We start from the raw sequence: 14,835 nt of genomic DNA, 5'->3' as shown, positions 1-14,835 counted from the left end.
CCAGGAGGCGGACACGAGCGGGGCGAGGGGGGAACAGGCCACGGAGGGGCCCCACGGGCCGGGAAGTTAAAAACAAAAAAAAAAAGAAACAAAAAAAAAAAAAACCCACAAAAAAAATCAAACAATAAAACCAACAGAAAAAAAAAAAAACACAACAAAAAAATCAAATGAAACAAACAAACAAAAAAAAGGGTTAAAATAAATCAGTGCATGTTTGGGAGCCCTGGTGCCGGAGCAGAGGCCGGGTGTCATTCGGCACTTTCCGCGATCTCCATCTTCTCCGGGGCGCCGGGCTCTGCGGAGGGAGCAGTGGGTGACGCTGCTGTACCCCAAGCAGGGAGCAGGCTGTGCCCCTGGCCCCCAGCCCCAAACCGGGAACGCCCTGAGCGGGGGCTGAGGGCAGGGGTGGCGGTTTGGATGCCCCTGCGCCACGGCACAACGCCTCACGGCTTTTATTTTTTGAAGTGGTTGGAAAGGGAAGGGCTGAGGCACTAACAGGGATTCCTGTTCTTACGTCTGCCGTCAGAGCGGTTCCAAGGGACGGTGATCAATACGGTGATGCGTGCTCTACGAATAACTATAAATATAAGGACGTGCCGGCGCAGCACCTACCCGCCATGTCTTCTCTCAGCTTCGCCAACACGCACGACTTGATCTCCAGCCCGATGGCTTTGGCTAGAGGAGGAGGCACGGCGTTACCGACCTGCGACAGAGGGGAGGGTTAACGCCGGGCGCCGGCTCTGCCCGAGCGATGGCCGCCGGCGCGGGGTCGGCCGCCAGCGCTCACCTGTCTGTGCTTGTCGAGGATGTTCCCGAAGAGGCGATAGGTGTCGGGGAAACCCTGGGAGCGGGCACACTCCCTCACGCTCACCACCCGATGCTGCTCTGGGTGCAGCACCCGACCCTACGGCACCGAACAGAACCAAACGGTTGGGACCACAGCCGCCGTTCGGCGACCCCCGCCCCTTCCCGGTGGAGCGGGACGGGTCCGGCGGCGCCCACCTGCTTGCCCATGGGCTCGGGGTTAGTGACGGTGGTGCTGAAGAAGCCGTCCCACTCCAGGCGACCGTAGAGCCCGGCCCAGTGGTTGTGCCGGTTGCCGGTGTGCGGCAAGCACCAGGGGATGAGGGTGTTGAACTGCCGGTCCGCGGGGTCGCAGGGCTTGCCTGGGGCGACAGGGAGGGTAAGGGGGCACAGCGGGGCAGCCACAGCCATTTTGGGGGAGCCAGCACCCACCTTCAGCACAGGAGCAGACTCCTCGCAGCGCCCCGGAGCTGCTGCGGCCGTTTTTCTTCTCGTGGTGCGTGTAGCGCAGCTTGCGCGTGGTCGTGCCGTCCGACAACCGCACCTCGATGTTGGGCAGGTCGCGCCAGTCGGAGCCAGGCGCCAAGGGGATGTGTCTCATCCGCGCCGCGACCAGGGCGCTCATGTCCTGCCAACGACAAGCCCGCCGTCACCACAGGGGACGCGGAAGGGATGCCGGCCACCCCAAGAAGCCCCCGGTGCTCTCTCTGAGGAAAGTGGGGGGAGAAGGACAGGCCCCGGGGTCTGGGCGCGGCCCAGCCCCCTGCCGAGGACCCTGGCGTCTGCACCTTGCAGATATGGTCCCTGAGGATGGGCTGGTACTGGGAGCCCCGGATTTGCCGCTGAAACCAGGACTGGGGCTCGCCGTTGTAGGAGATCTCCAAGGCGGAGGCGCCGTTCCTGACCTCCGGCAAGTCGGACATGGTGTCCCGTACAGTGATGGTGCGGAAGGGGCCGGAATACGTCCTGGGAGGAAGGAGGGACCGGTGAGCAGCCGAGATGCCGCCCTCGCCAGCGCCGCCGCGGCTCCGAAGGCTCACCGGGTGATATTGCTAACAAACTTCTTGTCGTCCACCACGACGCTCAGCTGGCAGGCGCGGGGCGCGAAGACGTGCAAGGGCTCGGGGAACATGGGCAGCTTCTCGCCGGGAGCTGCCGCAAGGACGATGGCTCTCCGCCGCGTCTGGGCCACGCCGTACTGGCCAGCCTGGGAAAGAAGGGACAACTTCTGACGGGGCCGGAGCTTCCCCGTCCAGCCTGCGCCCTCAGAGAGCTGGGAACGTTCCCCGAGCCGCCAAGGAGCGACGCGGCCAACTGCTCCTTCGGAGGAGACGTGACGGCAGAGCCGGCTGAGAGGGGCAGGGCTTTCACCCCGGGGGTCGCCCACCGCCCTACCTGCAGCACCCCGAAGGTGCACTGGTAACCCATGCGGACAAGGCAGCGCAAGGTGAGCTTCAGCACCATGGAACGCTTGAAGGACACGAAGTTCCTGACGTTCTCCAGAAGGAAGAACCGCGGCCGGTAGTAGTCACAGTAGCTGCAAGGAACAGGGCGGGGCAAGGACAGAGCAACGGTTAGGGCAGGGGTCCGCAACTACACCCCAACAGCTCCACGCCGCCTCTCCGCTCACCTGAGGAAGGAGACCACCAGAGAGTTCTTGAACTTGGAGTAGGTGCGGGAGTTGAAGCGGTTCATGCCACTGAAGCCCTGGCATGGGGGACCGCCGCACAGCATCTCCACGTCCCCCTTCTGCGGCAGCTTCTGCCCCAGCGAGTTGGTCTTCTCGCCGGACATGACCAGCTTCAGCAGGACGTTGCAGTCCTCCGTGAAGACGGTAGCGCCGGGATTGTTCAGCCGGAAAGCCTGGGCAGCCGGTTCCCACATCTCGATGGCCCAGAGCGTCTCCGACACGCCTGGGGAGACAAAGCGCGGGGTCTTGGGCCTGCACGGAGGAGCAGAGCGCTGGCTCGCACCCCCACCTGAATCCGGCACGCGCCCAACGCCACCTCCCGCTCGGAGGAACCCAGTGGCCAGCGCCACGCCTGTCTCCCCACGGGCCCTGCTGCTCACCGGCCTGGTGGAAGCCCTCGGACAGCCCCCCACAGCCGGAGAAGACATCCAGGGTCCGCAGCTTGGGGAGCTTCAGCTCAGCGGGCTCCTGCTCGCTCTGCTCGCAGCTCACTGACGACTTCCCTTTGCCTTTGCCTGCGGACAGAGCCCCGCTCGCACCAAACGGTAGCGCCGCTTCCTCTCCCGAGTGCTTACGAGGCAAATTCTTCTCCCCCTCCTCCACGGCAGCAGTTGGAACACCAGCTTCAGGCACCCCTCTGCCCCAGATTGTTTCCCCCTGGCATTTGGAATCCCTCCCTGTCCCTGTCCCACCCCACAGACCGTGGGCGCACACAAAGAGTTTCTGGGGGTCAGCCGAGCGCAGCGACAACCCCCAGGGCAGCCCCCCCATGCTGGGAGCAGGGTACCAAGCGGCCAAGGCCCCCAGCACGGGGTGGGCAAGGGAAAGGCTCCGAGATCTCGGAAGGACCGGGCAGCCTCGCTGCAAGGTTTGTTTCAAAGGGATCAGGTGCCTCCAAACGGCACCAGAGCATCGGAGCAAGGCGGAGCGTGCAGGACCATCTGCTTGGCAGGCGCCAACCGGCTCACCCCCCCGAGACCTCTCCCCTCAAGCACTCACCTTTCCCCTTCCCCTTCCCCTTCCCTTTATTGCCGGAGCTCCGCGCGTGGTTGGGAGGATCCTCAAAGCTCTTGGTTTTTGCGTTGTAAGCCTGCGGAAGAGAAAGGCTTTGGGGACACTGCAACACAGCGAGCTTCTCTAGCTCGGGAACGGCCGAGGCACTGACAACACCCCGTGGGAGCTGCAAAACCGAAGGGCAGGACACGGCACAGCGCTGAGGGGTGCCGGGGCTCCATCCCCTCGCTCTCCGCTGCCTCGGGGAGTTGGGGCTCCAAATTTGTCCCCTCAGCTCCACAGGGAGCAACCGCTGCAGCCAGCTCCTGGTGACGCCCAGGTTAAAGCTCCCTTTGCACCTGAGACTCCGTCCCCAGGAGACGGCCACAGGTGACAAATCCTCGCTCTGCGCGACAGCTCCTCCACACAACACACGCGCGGAGAGGCCAGACAGCCCGCGTCGGCGGGCAGAGGCCGACGTGCCTGCTCCGCGCGCTCCTCGGGCGCTCAGCACGCCCAGGGACGCAGCCAGACCCCTCGAACCCTGGCTCCCTCACCTCCAAGAAGTAGAAGCGGTCAAGCCCGCCGGCGGAGTAGTCCTGGATGGTCTCCGTCAGGTCCTCCCCGTACACCACCATGCAACGGCCCTGCACGGCGCGGAAGTCGACCGTCGTCTCCTCGTCGCTCCAGTACAGCAGGTTGATGTCTGCATGGTAGCTGGCTTTCATGGACTTGTGCGTGTTTTCGGGTCTGCAGGGAAAAAGCGCCGGGATCAGGGCAGCGTTTCCAGCAGGATCCTTGCCCTGGCCCAGCCTCCGGCGCTTGCACCGCTCCGTCTCCCCAGAGAGAGGAGGGTCCCTTTCCTCTGGCTGCACACGTTCACCGGCACGGCCCTGGCACAGCACCCAGCGGATGATTTGACTCACACCACAGGGAGTTTTTTGGGAGAGGAGGGAGGGGGAATGGGCACCGGAGCTGGTAGGGAAGTTGAAAGGCAAGGAGACCTGAAGCGAGGAGAGCTGCGAGGCTCGAAACACACAGAGTCTGAGCGCCAGCACTGACCCACCGCGCCACCGTGCTCCAGGCTCCGGCGCGACCTTGAGCTGACAGTGCCGAGCTTCTCCCAGCACTGGCGACCCTGGGCGAGCCCCGCAGCCTGCTCAGGGGGGCTCTGCACGCCCGTAACGCAGACCCCAACGGCGCCGTTCACCTGTAAAACTTGAAGATGCGCAGCTTGATGTCGGCCTCGTTGGGTTTGCCGTTGCTGCGGATGTTGCAGAAGATCTCCTTGATGCGGCCCACGCGGTAAGGGTCGGGGGCGTCCAGGTTGCTGCCCTTGATGTACTCCGAGTACTTGCGGTAGTGCTCCGGGTGCAGCTCCTCATCCACCACCTCTTTTTTGGGGCGCTTGGCGGGGCTGGCAGGTTTCATGCTGGGGAGAAGGGATGGAAGGATGTTGGGGTATCCCTTTCCCCCCTCAAAAAAACAAAACAAAACAAAACCCAGCAGCACAGAGCGTCCTCCTCTCATGTAGCTCCTCCGCATTCTTTTGAAGAAAAAGCAATGCCCAAAAGGATTCCAGTTAATCTGCTCAGCACTCAGGGCGGCCTGATCAGGGAAAGAGTCGCTCCGTTTAACGACAGGAGGTGAAAGTGGGGCGAGAGGCACCTTTATTTTTAAGCTCAGCTTTAGGAAGTTAGGGGGACAGGTGCTTCATTTAAAGGCAGGATTCACTGCGCGGAGACGATGCCCTCCGCTGCCAAAAGCCTGACCAAAGAGCACCCTGAGAAGCGCTTACGGCGCCGCGCCAGCACCAACCTGAAGGAGAAGGCGTCCGGCAGGAGGTAGACGCCGTCTCCCACCCTGTACTGCACTCCGTTCTTGGTGGCCATGGCGTAGAACATCTTCCCATCGCCCTCTTCCAGGGGCTCGGCTACCTTGGGTATCTCCTTCTGCCGTACCTCGTCCAGGCGCGTGCAGCTCATGCAGAACCTGCAGGAAGGGAGGACGGTGGAGCGCGGTGACGTCGGGACGCCGCCGAGGCTGGCTGCAGGTTTTTCGGGCAGAGCGGAAGGCGAGAGCCGCTGCCCCGCGCGTGCTCACTTGTATTTGTTGTCTTCCGTGGGCTGAGTTTTGGGCGGGGATTCAAACCGAGCGTACTCCTGGTCGTACCACATCTGGTAAAAGTAAGTCCTCCCGTCGTCTTCTACCATCTTGATCTCCATGTCCAGCCCGCCCTGCTAGGAGAGAGGTGTTGGCAGGGATCGGCGCGCTGCCCGGGCCGTGCCGGGCGCGGAGCAGCCGGGGCGCGCAGGGCTGTCACTCACCTCCAGGGACCAGTTCTCCGAGGGCGCCTTGTAGATCACTTTGACTTTGCCGTGGATGTAGGAGAGCTGCATGTCCTCGCACTCGTCCACCAAAAAGAGCTCCAGGGGGTCAGAGGTGGCCCCCAGGACAGTGTCCGAGCCGGGGCAGAACCAGTGCGCGTGGAACATCTGCCCGCTGCTGTCCTCCCACATGGCCGTCACCCTGGGAGGAACGGAGCGGGGTCATGGAGCACCGGGAAAGGGCTGGGCTGCTCCAAGCCTTGCCAGAGCCAGAGAGTCCCCCGACAGCCGCACAGCAGAGTGGGGAGGGGAACGAGGGTCCCCCACGTGCGCCCACCCCAGAAGCAGCAGGGACTCGTCCCCTTCGGCACCAACCTGGCGAGGTAGAGGGGCTTGGTGGGATCATCGGGGCTGACAGAGACGCAGTCTCCCAGCTCCAGCGTCTCCGAGTCGATGCAGACCCGCTGGTAGTAGTCCTTCTTCCCATCGCTCTGCGGATGGAGAGGAGCGTTACGCCCCTGCGCCAGCGAGCGACGCAGCTCCGCCGCAGCCTGAGCGCCCACCCCAGCCCCTCAGCCTCACCTTGATGGGCTCGCCCACCCAAGAGATACGGCTTTTGTTCTGCTTCTTCTTCCGGCCCTGCAGCATCTTCTTGGGCGACGGCATCTCGGGGATGTTGTCGTCCACCTCCTCGTCCTCGTCAGCTTCCCGGACAGCCAGGTTGGGACACCTGGGGACACAGAGACCGTCACTGCAGCAGGGCGCGGCACGGGGACCACATCCCCTCTCTCCAGAGGTGAAGAAGGCTTCGGTAGGAGACAGTGCCGCCGGGGAACACGCACCTCCTCTGCAAACAAGCTTGTTTGCTTCGCCCGCTGCCCCCAAACTTCACCATGTTCTGGCAAGCCTTGCACTTCCCGCACTCGGGCTGCTGGCAGACCTGGAGCGGGGAGAGGGACAGGCTGAGCGCACGCAGACACAGCGGAGATGTCCCATGCAGGAGGGACAGGGACCACGGGGAGCTTGGTGGCCTTGGGAAACCGCTCCCCTGCCCCAAGGACCCCAGAAGGGGCCACTCAGGCAGGACGGAGGGGATGGCGGGGGGCTCAGGTCACTCGGGCTGCACACCAGCCCCGTTACCTCGCAGACGCCACAGCGCCGGCGCTTCATGGCGTTCTCCTTGTCGTCTTCTTTCTCATCCTTCTCGATTTGCTCCGAGAAGAAGGTGTCGAAGATGAGGTACACCAGCTTGGTGGTGGTGGCTTTGGTGGGACCCTTGTCCTTGTCTATTTTGGTGGGGTGCCGGATGGCCTGCCGCCTGACAGCTCGCCTGCGGCCGAGGCGAGAGCGGTCAGAGGGGACCCTGTGCCTTGCGTCGCCGACAGCTACAGCCGCGACGAACCGCTGGCGGAGGGTCCCCAGGGAACAGAGCTCTCCCCAGAGCCCCCAACGGCTGAGGACAACGGCGGGATACCCCAAGAGGCACCCAGGCACGCCCCGTGGTTGGCACACTGTCCCGAAGGGACACAGAGCAAAGCCAGGCTCCAGGGCCCCAACCCAGTGCCTCTCCTCTCTCGGGGCAGCACTAGGCAGAGGGTTTTCCCAGTTTTGTGAGGATTTCGTCTCCGACCTCCCAGTGCTGCTCATGCCACTGAGCCTGAATCTTCAGGTCATCCCAGCCGGGAACGAGCGAAAGGGTTTTTCTGGACGGATCCCCTGTGCAAAGCCGATGGGAATCCGCCCCGCCAGGCTCCTCCCGGGACGCTGCAAAGCCAAGCGCCCCCCAGAGAGAGCGTCTGCGCGGGGACGCGGGGCTCACCTCTTCCCCAGGGTGACTCCAGCCAGCTTGATCAAGTCCCTCATGCAGGGCGTGATGAGGACGGGGGGCTCATCGCTGTCCCCGGCTTCGTCGTAGCTTTCCACCTGCTCTACCACGAACTGGGCGTGCCGCAGGAGCGAGTCCTCCGTGAAGCGGTTGAAGTTCAGCCCCGCGGGAGGCACGGTGGTCTGCGAGGAGGGGTGGGCTGAGGGAAAGGGCAGCAGGGCAACCCCCAGCCCCGGGTACCGCCGCCGCCGGATTTTTCACCTCGATTTTGTTGAGCAGATCCTCGTAGCTGACGTCGCGGTTGTTCTGCAGGAACTCGACGACGATTTTACTCATGTAGATCTTCTCTTGCATCAGGGCGAAGATGTGAGCGTACTCCTCGCTGGGCTCCATCAGGATGTAATCCGCAAAGGCTGCGGCGGAGAGATCGCGGCGGGTGGTTAAACGCCGGGGAACTGAGCGGTACGTAAGGACGAGCTCGGACTGCGGCGAGCGGACGGCGGGGAGGTGAGAACGGCCTGTCCCTGCTGCCGTAGCACCAGGACCCCGGCGCGTGGGGAAGCTCTGCCAGGAGCCAGGACCCAGCTATCGCCGCCAAAGCGCGGGGGGAGCGGGGACGCGAGGGGGGCGTGCTGCCCACCCACTAGCCTTTAACTTTTGCTGCCAGCAGCGGCGAGCTCAGCGAGAGGTTTTCTACGCGTTTAACGCAAGCCTTGGTGCTGCCGAGCTGAATAAACCCGGATCCGAGCTCCGGCAGGGTCCTCCGCCTTGCCACGCGTTTGTGGGGCCAAGCTCCCGGCAGCAGCAAACGCCACGAACCCGAGGAAAACTGTCGCCAGCCGGACGCACAGCGGAGACCCCCGCGCTCGCCCACCCACCTGTGGTGAAGCCGATCAAAGCCTTCTCCCCTCCGTCGAACCCCGTGATCCACCAGGCGTTTATGGGTCCCAGCTTCTTGGCTCTCACCCCACCTGGCAGCGAGAAAACACAAATTTCGGTCCTGGGTGTGCAAAAAACAGAAAAAAACCCAGCAGCGGTGGGTGACAAAGCACTGTCCAGAGCCAGCTTCGTTTCGCACGCGGTGTTGAGCTGAAAGACAAAGCGACAAACCAGCGTCCCCGCAGCCCCTAAGGTGCCTCCGCACCCCACTCACCATCCAGGCACGGGTTGTCGTCGTAGATGGGCTTGACGGCACCGCTGAAATACAGCTCGATGTTCCGCTCGATCAGGCCGGTGTCGAAGGGGCACAGGTGACCTCGCTTATCGTAGACGCTGGCAAGGGACAGAGGGTGCAGTTCAAGGCGCTGTCCCACGGAGTTAGTGAACCCGGCGGGTTTTTACGGCCCGCTTTCCCCACGCCTCACCTAAAAGAGGTGACTTTGTGCTGCGGCAGGTCCTCGTAGCTCTCGAAGCCATCTTCGTTAGCGTCGAAGAGGGACAGGCGCTCATCCGTCAGCATTTCGGGTTCCTCCAGCTGAGCGAGGGAGAGAGGCCATTTAAAACCAGAGCTCCCATTCACGCAGCGGCTTTCCCCGGCCCCGGAGAAGGAGCGTTAAATCCCTTACGGCATCATCGGGATCCCCTTGGAAGAATTTGAGGTCGGGATCATCGAGGTACTGTCTGCAGTCGACACACTTGGGAGGGGTGGTCTGCAAGACAGGGGAGACCACACATCAGCTTTTCTCTCCCCGCCACGAGCTTCGGCCCGCCGTCAGCTCAAAGCTCCCTCCCCCAAATCACCCCGTTCGTTAGCAGAACCCTAATTTTTACAGCACCCAGGCAGCAAAGCAGCAGCGGCTGCCCTCGCTGTGAACGCAGCCCGAGCTCGCGCAGGCTGTGCCACTCCCCACCTTGCTGGGGGCGGTGATTTTTAGAAACTGCGTGGGCTGGAAATGGCTTTCTTTTTCCCTCAGGGAAATCCAACAGCTCTTTAAGAGTTAAAAGAATAAAAAAAAGCCCCCAAAATGCCGAGATGGAGGAAAACGAACTTACTTTCGCAGGTGGTGGAGTTTTAACCTGAGTAATTTCATCTTTTATTTCCGACCTGCGTGTAAAAAAATGCAAAGGGCTGAAGACGCAGAGCGGCGTGACGACACCGGCCCTCCCGCGCTGACAGGGCCGCGGCAGAAGGAACAGGCGCCAGCCGAGGCAGGGAACGCTCCGGCCTCCTTACCCTTCTTTGGTTTCGATTTTAATCCTTTTCTCATCCTGTTCCTTGAGGGAGAAACGAGCGGGTGTAAGGGGAGGCTGGAGAGCGCGACGCCCTCCCGCACAACGCGCTCACCCCCCGCGCCGGCACGCACCTTCTCCTCCAGCTCCTCTTCCTCCCGCTCCACGCTCATCGCCTCCTGCTTCACCTCCCCGTTCACCTCCTCCGATTTCCGTTTGCCGGACCTGCCGGTTCGTAAAGGCGGGGGATCAACCCGAGGTCCCACACCGAGGGGGCTATGAGGAGGACGGGGGGCTCCCCCGGCACGAGCGGGAGCGGAGCTTCCCGCGGAAGCGTCCCCGGGGTCGGGAACAGCAAGTTTTGGGATGGAACCCATCAGCCTTGGACGGCAGAGAGGAGAGGAGGAGGATGAAGGCTCCCAGGAGACGCAGTCCCGGAGGGGCAGGTCCCAGCCCTGCCGTACTGACCCTTTGGAGAACATGCTCAGGATGGTCGGCTGCCGGCCGGAGCTCCGAGTGACCCGGGAACTGCTGGGAGACTCTGTCAGGAGACAACGAAGGACGGCATTAACGACGGGGAGCCGCTCTCCTTCCCCTCCCCACAGGGCTGGGGCCGCCATCGGCGACAGCACCCCTCTCCCCGCACCCCGTCATCCCGCGGCAAGGCACGGACACCCCAAAACCCTGCCCAAAACCCCTCCTGAGGGGATTGCTGCCCTCAAAGCCCTTCCCGAGGGGATCGCTGCCCTCAAAGCCCTTCCCAAAGCCCTTCCCGAGGGGATCGCTGCCCTCAGTCCCTCTGGGAATGGCCGCGCTCCCGCTTGGTATTTCAGGGTAATCAATTATATAATTTAAGCGCGTCGGAAAAGAGGATGGAAAGCCAAGTTGTGCCCGGTGTCGCCGTTACTTTTGCTCTCCCCGTTAGATCGGCTCCTCCTGGCCTTGCGCGGCCGCGGCGTGGCGACCCACGAAGAGGAGGAAGAAGAGGCGGTTGCTTCCTCCATCTCCATCGCGCTGTCTTCCTCCCCGTCGGGTCCCGCTCGCTCCGAGTCCTCGTCGCTCCCGTAGGCGCCATTTTTGGAGCACCCGTTGGCCGCCCGCAGCAGCGACGCCGCGTCCCCGTTCTCCGTTGACAGCTCTTGGTGCAGCAGGGCTTTCACCTTGGCCAGGTACCTCTCCTGCGAGGGACGCGCATTGGCTCAAACCGCCCGGCGCCAGGGAACCGTGCCGCCACGCCGCCGGCGCAACCCGGCCCGCTGAAAACTGCGGCCTCACCTCCGACAGCTCCTTGCAGCGGAGTTGGGCTTCCAGCTCGCTCAGCTGGTTCTGGACGTCGGCTTGGAGGAAGCCGTGGATGAGGCTCAGCTTCTCCCGGACGCACTCCTGCAAGGACGGAGGGGACGGCGTGGGGCGGGCGGCGGGGGGCTCCCGCTGAGCCAAACCCTCGCTCACTCCCGACCCGGGTGCCGCTCGCCCGGCTCGGGACCCTCCTGAGAGAGGGGGCGAGGGTTTCCAGATGACAACGGACAGCGCCGGCACCGGGACCGCGACCCCACCGGCGGGGAGCCACGGGGGTCTCCCGGCCAGCCCCGGCCCCCCCCCCGAGCCCACGCCAGGGGGCTCTGGACCGCGAGCACGGACGCACGGAGGCGGGGACGCTCACCTTCTCGCTCAGGCTGTCCTCATCCCTCTCCAAGTCCCGCAGCCTGCAAGAGAGGAGCGCCGGGGTCAGACCGCACCGCCACCGAGGTGACGGCGGGGGGACACTGACCGCGACAGACCCCAGACCCCGCGACAGCCGCCTCGGCGGCTCCAGAAACGGCGCCTGGTGCCCGCTGCGCCCGCGAAGCGGGGCCAAGCGCCCTCGGAGCGACAGGGACGCTCAGCTCCCGGGCGGGGGAACAAAGCGGGGCTGGCGACGGGACGTCGGCGCCCGAGGGACCCCCGAGGGAGCCGTGGGGGGCTCGATGCCCACCCGCGCCCTGCCCCGGTGCAGAAAACAGCCAAAAAACCACGGGGAAGCCGCACGTCGCCTACCCGCGGCACCGGCGGCACCACGCGGCAATGGAGGAGGGTGGGGGGAAGCAGTCGGCGTCGCCCCTGCGCGGCGGGGACAGCCCCCAGCCCCGTGGCGAGGGGACGGCGAGGAGGAAACCCCGTCTGCGGCGCCGCTGCCAGGGGCTTGGCGTGACCCCGGCGCTCGGCACGACCCCGGCGCTTCCCCGCCCCGGTTCGCTCCGGCTCTCCCGCCAAAACGGGGAGCCCGTCCGGCGGAGCGGGGCCATGTGGCCACCTCCCCGGAATGCTTCCGCCTACCGGGACGCGGGACGGGACCTCTCCGGTGCCACCGGCGCGTCCGGCGCTGGCTCCGATCGCTCCCATCTCACCTCTGGCCGCCGTTTTTTTCGGCTTCCTGCCCCCGTGCCGCTGCCGCTTCCTTCGAGCCGGAGGCGGCGGGGAGGGCGAGTGGGTCCCCACCACCACCCCCCAAAATCCCAGGAGGGCGATAAATCCCATCCCACCATCGGCACCTGGCTTTGAGGACGGCCATGCAGCCGGCGCTCCGGCGGAGACCAACAACGGCAGATGGGAAAAGGTCGGGACGCGCCAAGGCTGCGCCGCGCGGCCGCCGCACCGGAAGAGGGGTTAGCCGAATCGGAGAACGGCTCGGCTTGGCGGCAGCCGGCGAGCGCGGGCCCCCCCCTTCCCGCCAGCCGAGGGATGCCGGGAGGCGAGCGGAAGGGACAATAGCCAGCGGGGAATACGGCGCAGGAAACGCCAACTCCTCCATGTGCCCTCGCCGCGGCCGGCGGCGGGGCGAGAGCGGAGGGGGGGCACGCCGGGACGGTGCCGAATCCCTCAGGAGCGAGGGCGGGGGGTAGCTCCAAACCCCCCGTCCCGGAGCAGGAAGAGTCCCCGCTGCGCCTCACCTCTGCTCCTCACCCGGGAAGGGATTTCCGTGCCCCCCACCCCTGAGGAATTGGGAGGGGGGCACCCACGGTCCCCTCCCACCCCCGCCAGCTGCACCTTCGCTCCCCACCCCGAGCGGCAGCGTGGGGACACAGCCGTGCCGGGGCGGGGGGGCCGGGGGGGGCACGGCCTGGCGTCCCCACTGCCACGTGGGTGGGGCAGAGGGGGCCGGGGGGACCCCCCTCCAGCGCGTTGCTGAGCCGCAGTGGGGCTCGGCGGGGCGCTGGGGGGCACAGGGGGCTGTGCAGCGAGCATGGGGGGGGCAGGGCGGTGCTGGGGGGTGTGAGCATGGGGGGGGGGGTGTCAGGGCGGTGCTGGGGGCGTCCATGCAATGGGTGGGGGGCCAGGATGCTGCACAGGGGGCGGGGGTCCAGTGCAGGGCATGGGGAGGAGCAGGGGTCTGCGCAGGGCAGGGCAGTGCTGGGGGGGGGTCAGGGCAGCCCCGGGGGGTGCAGTGCAATGCAATGCCAGGGGGGGTCAGAGCAACAAGTGCGATGCTGGGGGGCTGTCAGTGCAGTGCAATGGCAGGGGGGGTCACAGCCATACAGTGCAGTGCTGGGGGGGTCCAGGGCCATGCAGTGCAGCACTGGGGGGGCTGTCAGTGCAGTGCTGGGGGGGTCCAGGGCCATGCAGTGCAGCACTGGGGGGGCTGTCAGTGCAGTGCTGGGGGGGCTGTCAGTGCAGTGCTGGGGGGGCCAGGGCCATGCAGTGCAGTGCTGGGGGGGCTGTCAGTGCAGTGCTGGGGGGGCTGTCAGTGCAGTGCTGGGGGGGTCCAGGGCCATGCAGTGCAGCACTGGGGGGGCTGTCAGTGCAGTGCTGGGGGGGCTGTCAGTGCAGTGCTGGGGGGGCCAGGGCCATGCAGTGCAGTGCTGGGGGGGCTGTCAGTGCAGCACTGGGGGGGCTGTCAGTGCAGTGCTGGGGGGGCTGTCAGTGCAGTGCTGGGGGGGCCAGGGCCATGCAGTGCAGTGCTGGGGGGGCTGTCAGTGCAGTGCTGGGGGGGCTGTCAGTGCAGTGCAGTGCTGGGGGGGTGTCACGGCCACGCAGTGCAAGGCTGGGGGGGGTCCAGGGCCATGCAATGCAATGGCAGGGGGTGTCAGCAGTGCCGGGGGGGTCAGGGCAGTGCAGTGCAATGGCGGGGGGGTGTCAGGGCAGTGCAGGGCACTGCAAGGCTGGGGGGAGTCAGGGCAGTGCCGGGGGGGTCCAGGGCAGCCCCAGGGCAGCGCAGTGCAATGGCGGGGGGGTGTCAGCAGTGCCGGGGGGTCAGGTCACGGCCGGGGGTCAGGGCCGCGCAGTGGCGGCGGGGGCGGGGGGGGGCGGTCAGGACAGCGCCCTGCCGCACCGGGGGTGCGCGCAGGCCGGGGGTACGCGCAGGCCGGGGGCGGAGGGCGGGGGGCAGAGCCGGGCACTCACCGTCGGCGCAGCTCGGCGGGCAGCGGGGCCGGGGGCAGCGGCGCGGCCCGGGCCGGCATGGGGGCGGCGGGAGCGCGCGGCGGGGGGAGCGGGCGGCGGGAGCGCGCGGCGGGGGGAGCGGGCGGCGGGGTTCGCGCGGAAACCAGCGGCGGGGGCGGGGCGGCGCCGGGCGAGACCATGGCGGGGGGGCGGGGGGGGGAGCGAGTGGGAGAGACCATTCCGCGCCGGGGGCAGGCGCACAGATCATTCAGCGGGGGGGGGGCGGGGGGGGTGGAGGCCACTCCCGCGGGCAGGCAGAACGGGCCCCCCCGAACCCCCCCCCCAAACCGGGTCGGTACCTGTCCGGGGGCGACCTTAGCGGGGCGGCCCGGAGGGGCCGGGCCGCGCCGAGAGGGAGGGGTCGCCTCGGGGGGGACCGAACCACTGCAGACACGGGGGGGGGCGGGCTGCACCACTGCAGGGACGGTGGAGCGCACCACTAAGGGGATGGAGGGGACGGGCCGTACCACTGAGGGCGGGAGACAGGCCATAGCACTGCGGAGATCGGGGGGGGGGGGGGGGCACACACAGGCCCCGTTACAGTATGGGCTGTAATATTGTGGGGAAAGGGGGGACGGGCTGTACCACTGTGGGGAGCGGGGGTGGGC

At 66.0% G+C, this 14,835-nt stretch overlaps 1 protein-coding gene across 4 annotated transcripts; it reads right to left on the bottom strand.

Moving 5' to 3' along the window:
• Window positions 1-193: 193 nt before the first annotated feature.
• On the bottom strand, window positions 194-14,287 carry DNMT1 (DNA methyltransferase 1). Of its 4 annotated transcripts, none has more exons than XM_086769122.1 (34): window positions 14,189-14,287; window positions 11,472-11,514; window positions 11,084-11,191; window positions 10,716-10,986; window positions 10,277-10,349; window positions 9,943-10,033; window positions 9,813-9,853; window positions 9,632-9,683; window positions 9,205-9,288; window positions 9,004-9,113; window positions 8,793-8,911; window positions 8,518-8,610; window positions 7,901-8,052; window positions 7,634-7,821; window positions 6,955-7,144; window positions 6,657-6,754; window positions 6,397-6,544; window positions 6,190-6,305; window positions 5,815-6,016; window positions 5,591-5,727; window positions 5,306-5,479; window positions 4,698-4,919; window positions 4,045-4,237; window positions 3,494-3,584; window positions 2,875-3,009; window positions 2,435-2,717; window positions 2,200-2,341; window positions 1,845-2,011; window positions 1,593-1,770; window positions 1,237-1,432; window positions 1,003-1,166; window positions 788-904; window positions 613-703; window positions 194-295 (listed from the first exon to the last, which is right to left on the bottom strand). In XM_086769122.1, the coding sequence occupies exons 1-34, from the start codon at window positions 14,245-14,247 to the stop codon at window positions 249-251; spliced, it is 4,575 nt and encodes a 1,524-aa protein (XP_086625248.1). In that variant the 5' UTR covers window positions 14,248-14,287; the 3' UTR covers window positions 194-248. The 4 variants fall into 4 exon arrangements, with proteins under 4 accessions (XP_086625248.1, XP_086625250.1, XP_086625246.1 ...); XM_086769124.1 differs by having other exon boundaries at window positions 5,591-5,724; XM_086769120.1 differs by lacking the exon at window positions 14,189-14,287 and adding an exon at window positions 12,340-12,816.
• Window positions 14,288-14,835: the final 548 nt, after the last annotated feature.

This window comes from Chlamydotis macqueenii, chromosome 30 (assembly GCF_036417535.1).
Source record: "Chlamydotis macqueenii isolate bChlMac1 chromosome 30, bChlMac1.mat, whole genome shotgun sequence".
Classification (NCBI taxonomy): Eukaryota; Metazoa; Chordata; class Aves; order Otidiformes; family Otididae; genus Chlamydotis; species Chlamydotis macqueenii.
This window is presented reverse-complemented; position numbering and strand designations above follow the sequence as displayed.

What these genes read in the sequence shown, in the direction of transcription:
- DNMT1 (XM_086769120.1), bottom strand. Translation starts at nt 12,599, where the DNA reads ATGGAGGAGTTGGCGTTTCCTGCGCCGTATTCCCCGCTGGCTATTGTC. An exon ending in CGACAACCCGTGCCTGGATG is followed by an intron (nt 8,611 to 8,792) that starts GTGAGTGGGGTG and finishes TCTCGCTGCCAG; the next exon opens with GTGGGGTGAGAGCCAAGAAG. An exon ending in CGGAGAACTGGTCCCTGGAG is followed by an intron (nt 5,728 to 5,814) that starts GTGAGTGACAGC and finishes CCTCTCTCCTAG; the next exon opens with CAGGGCGGGCTGGACATGGA.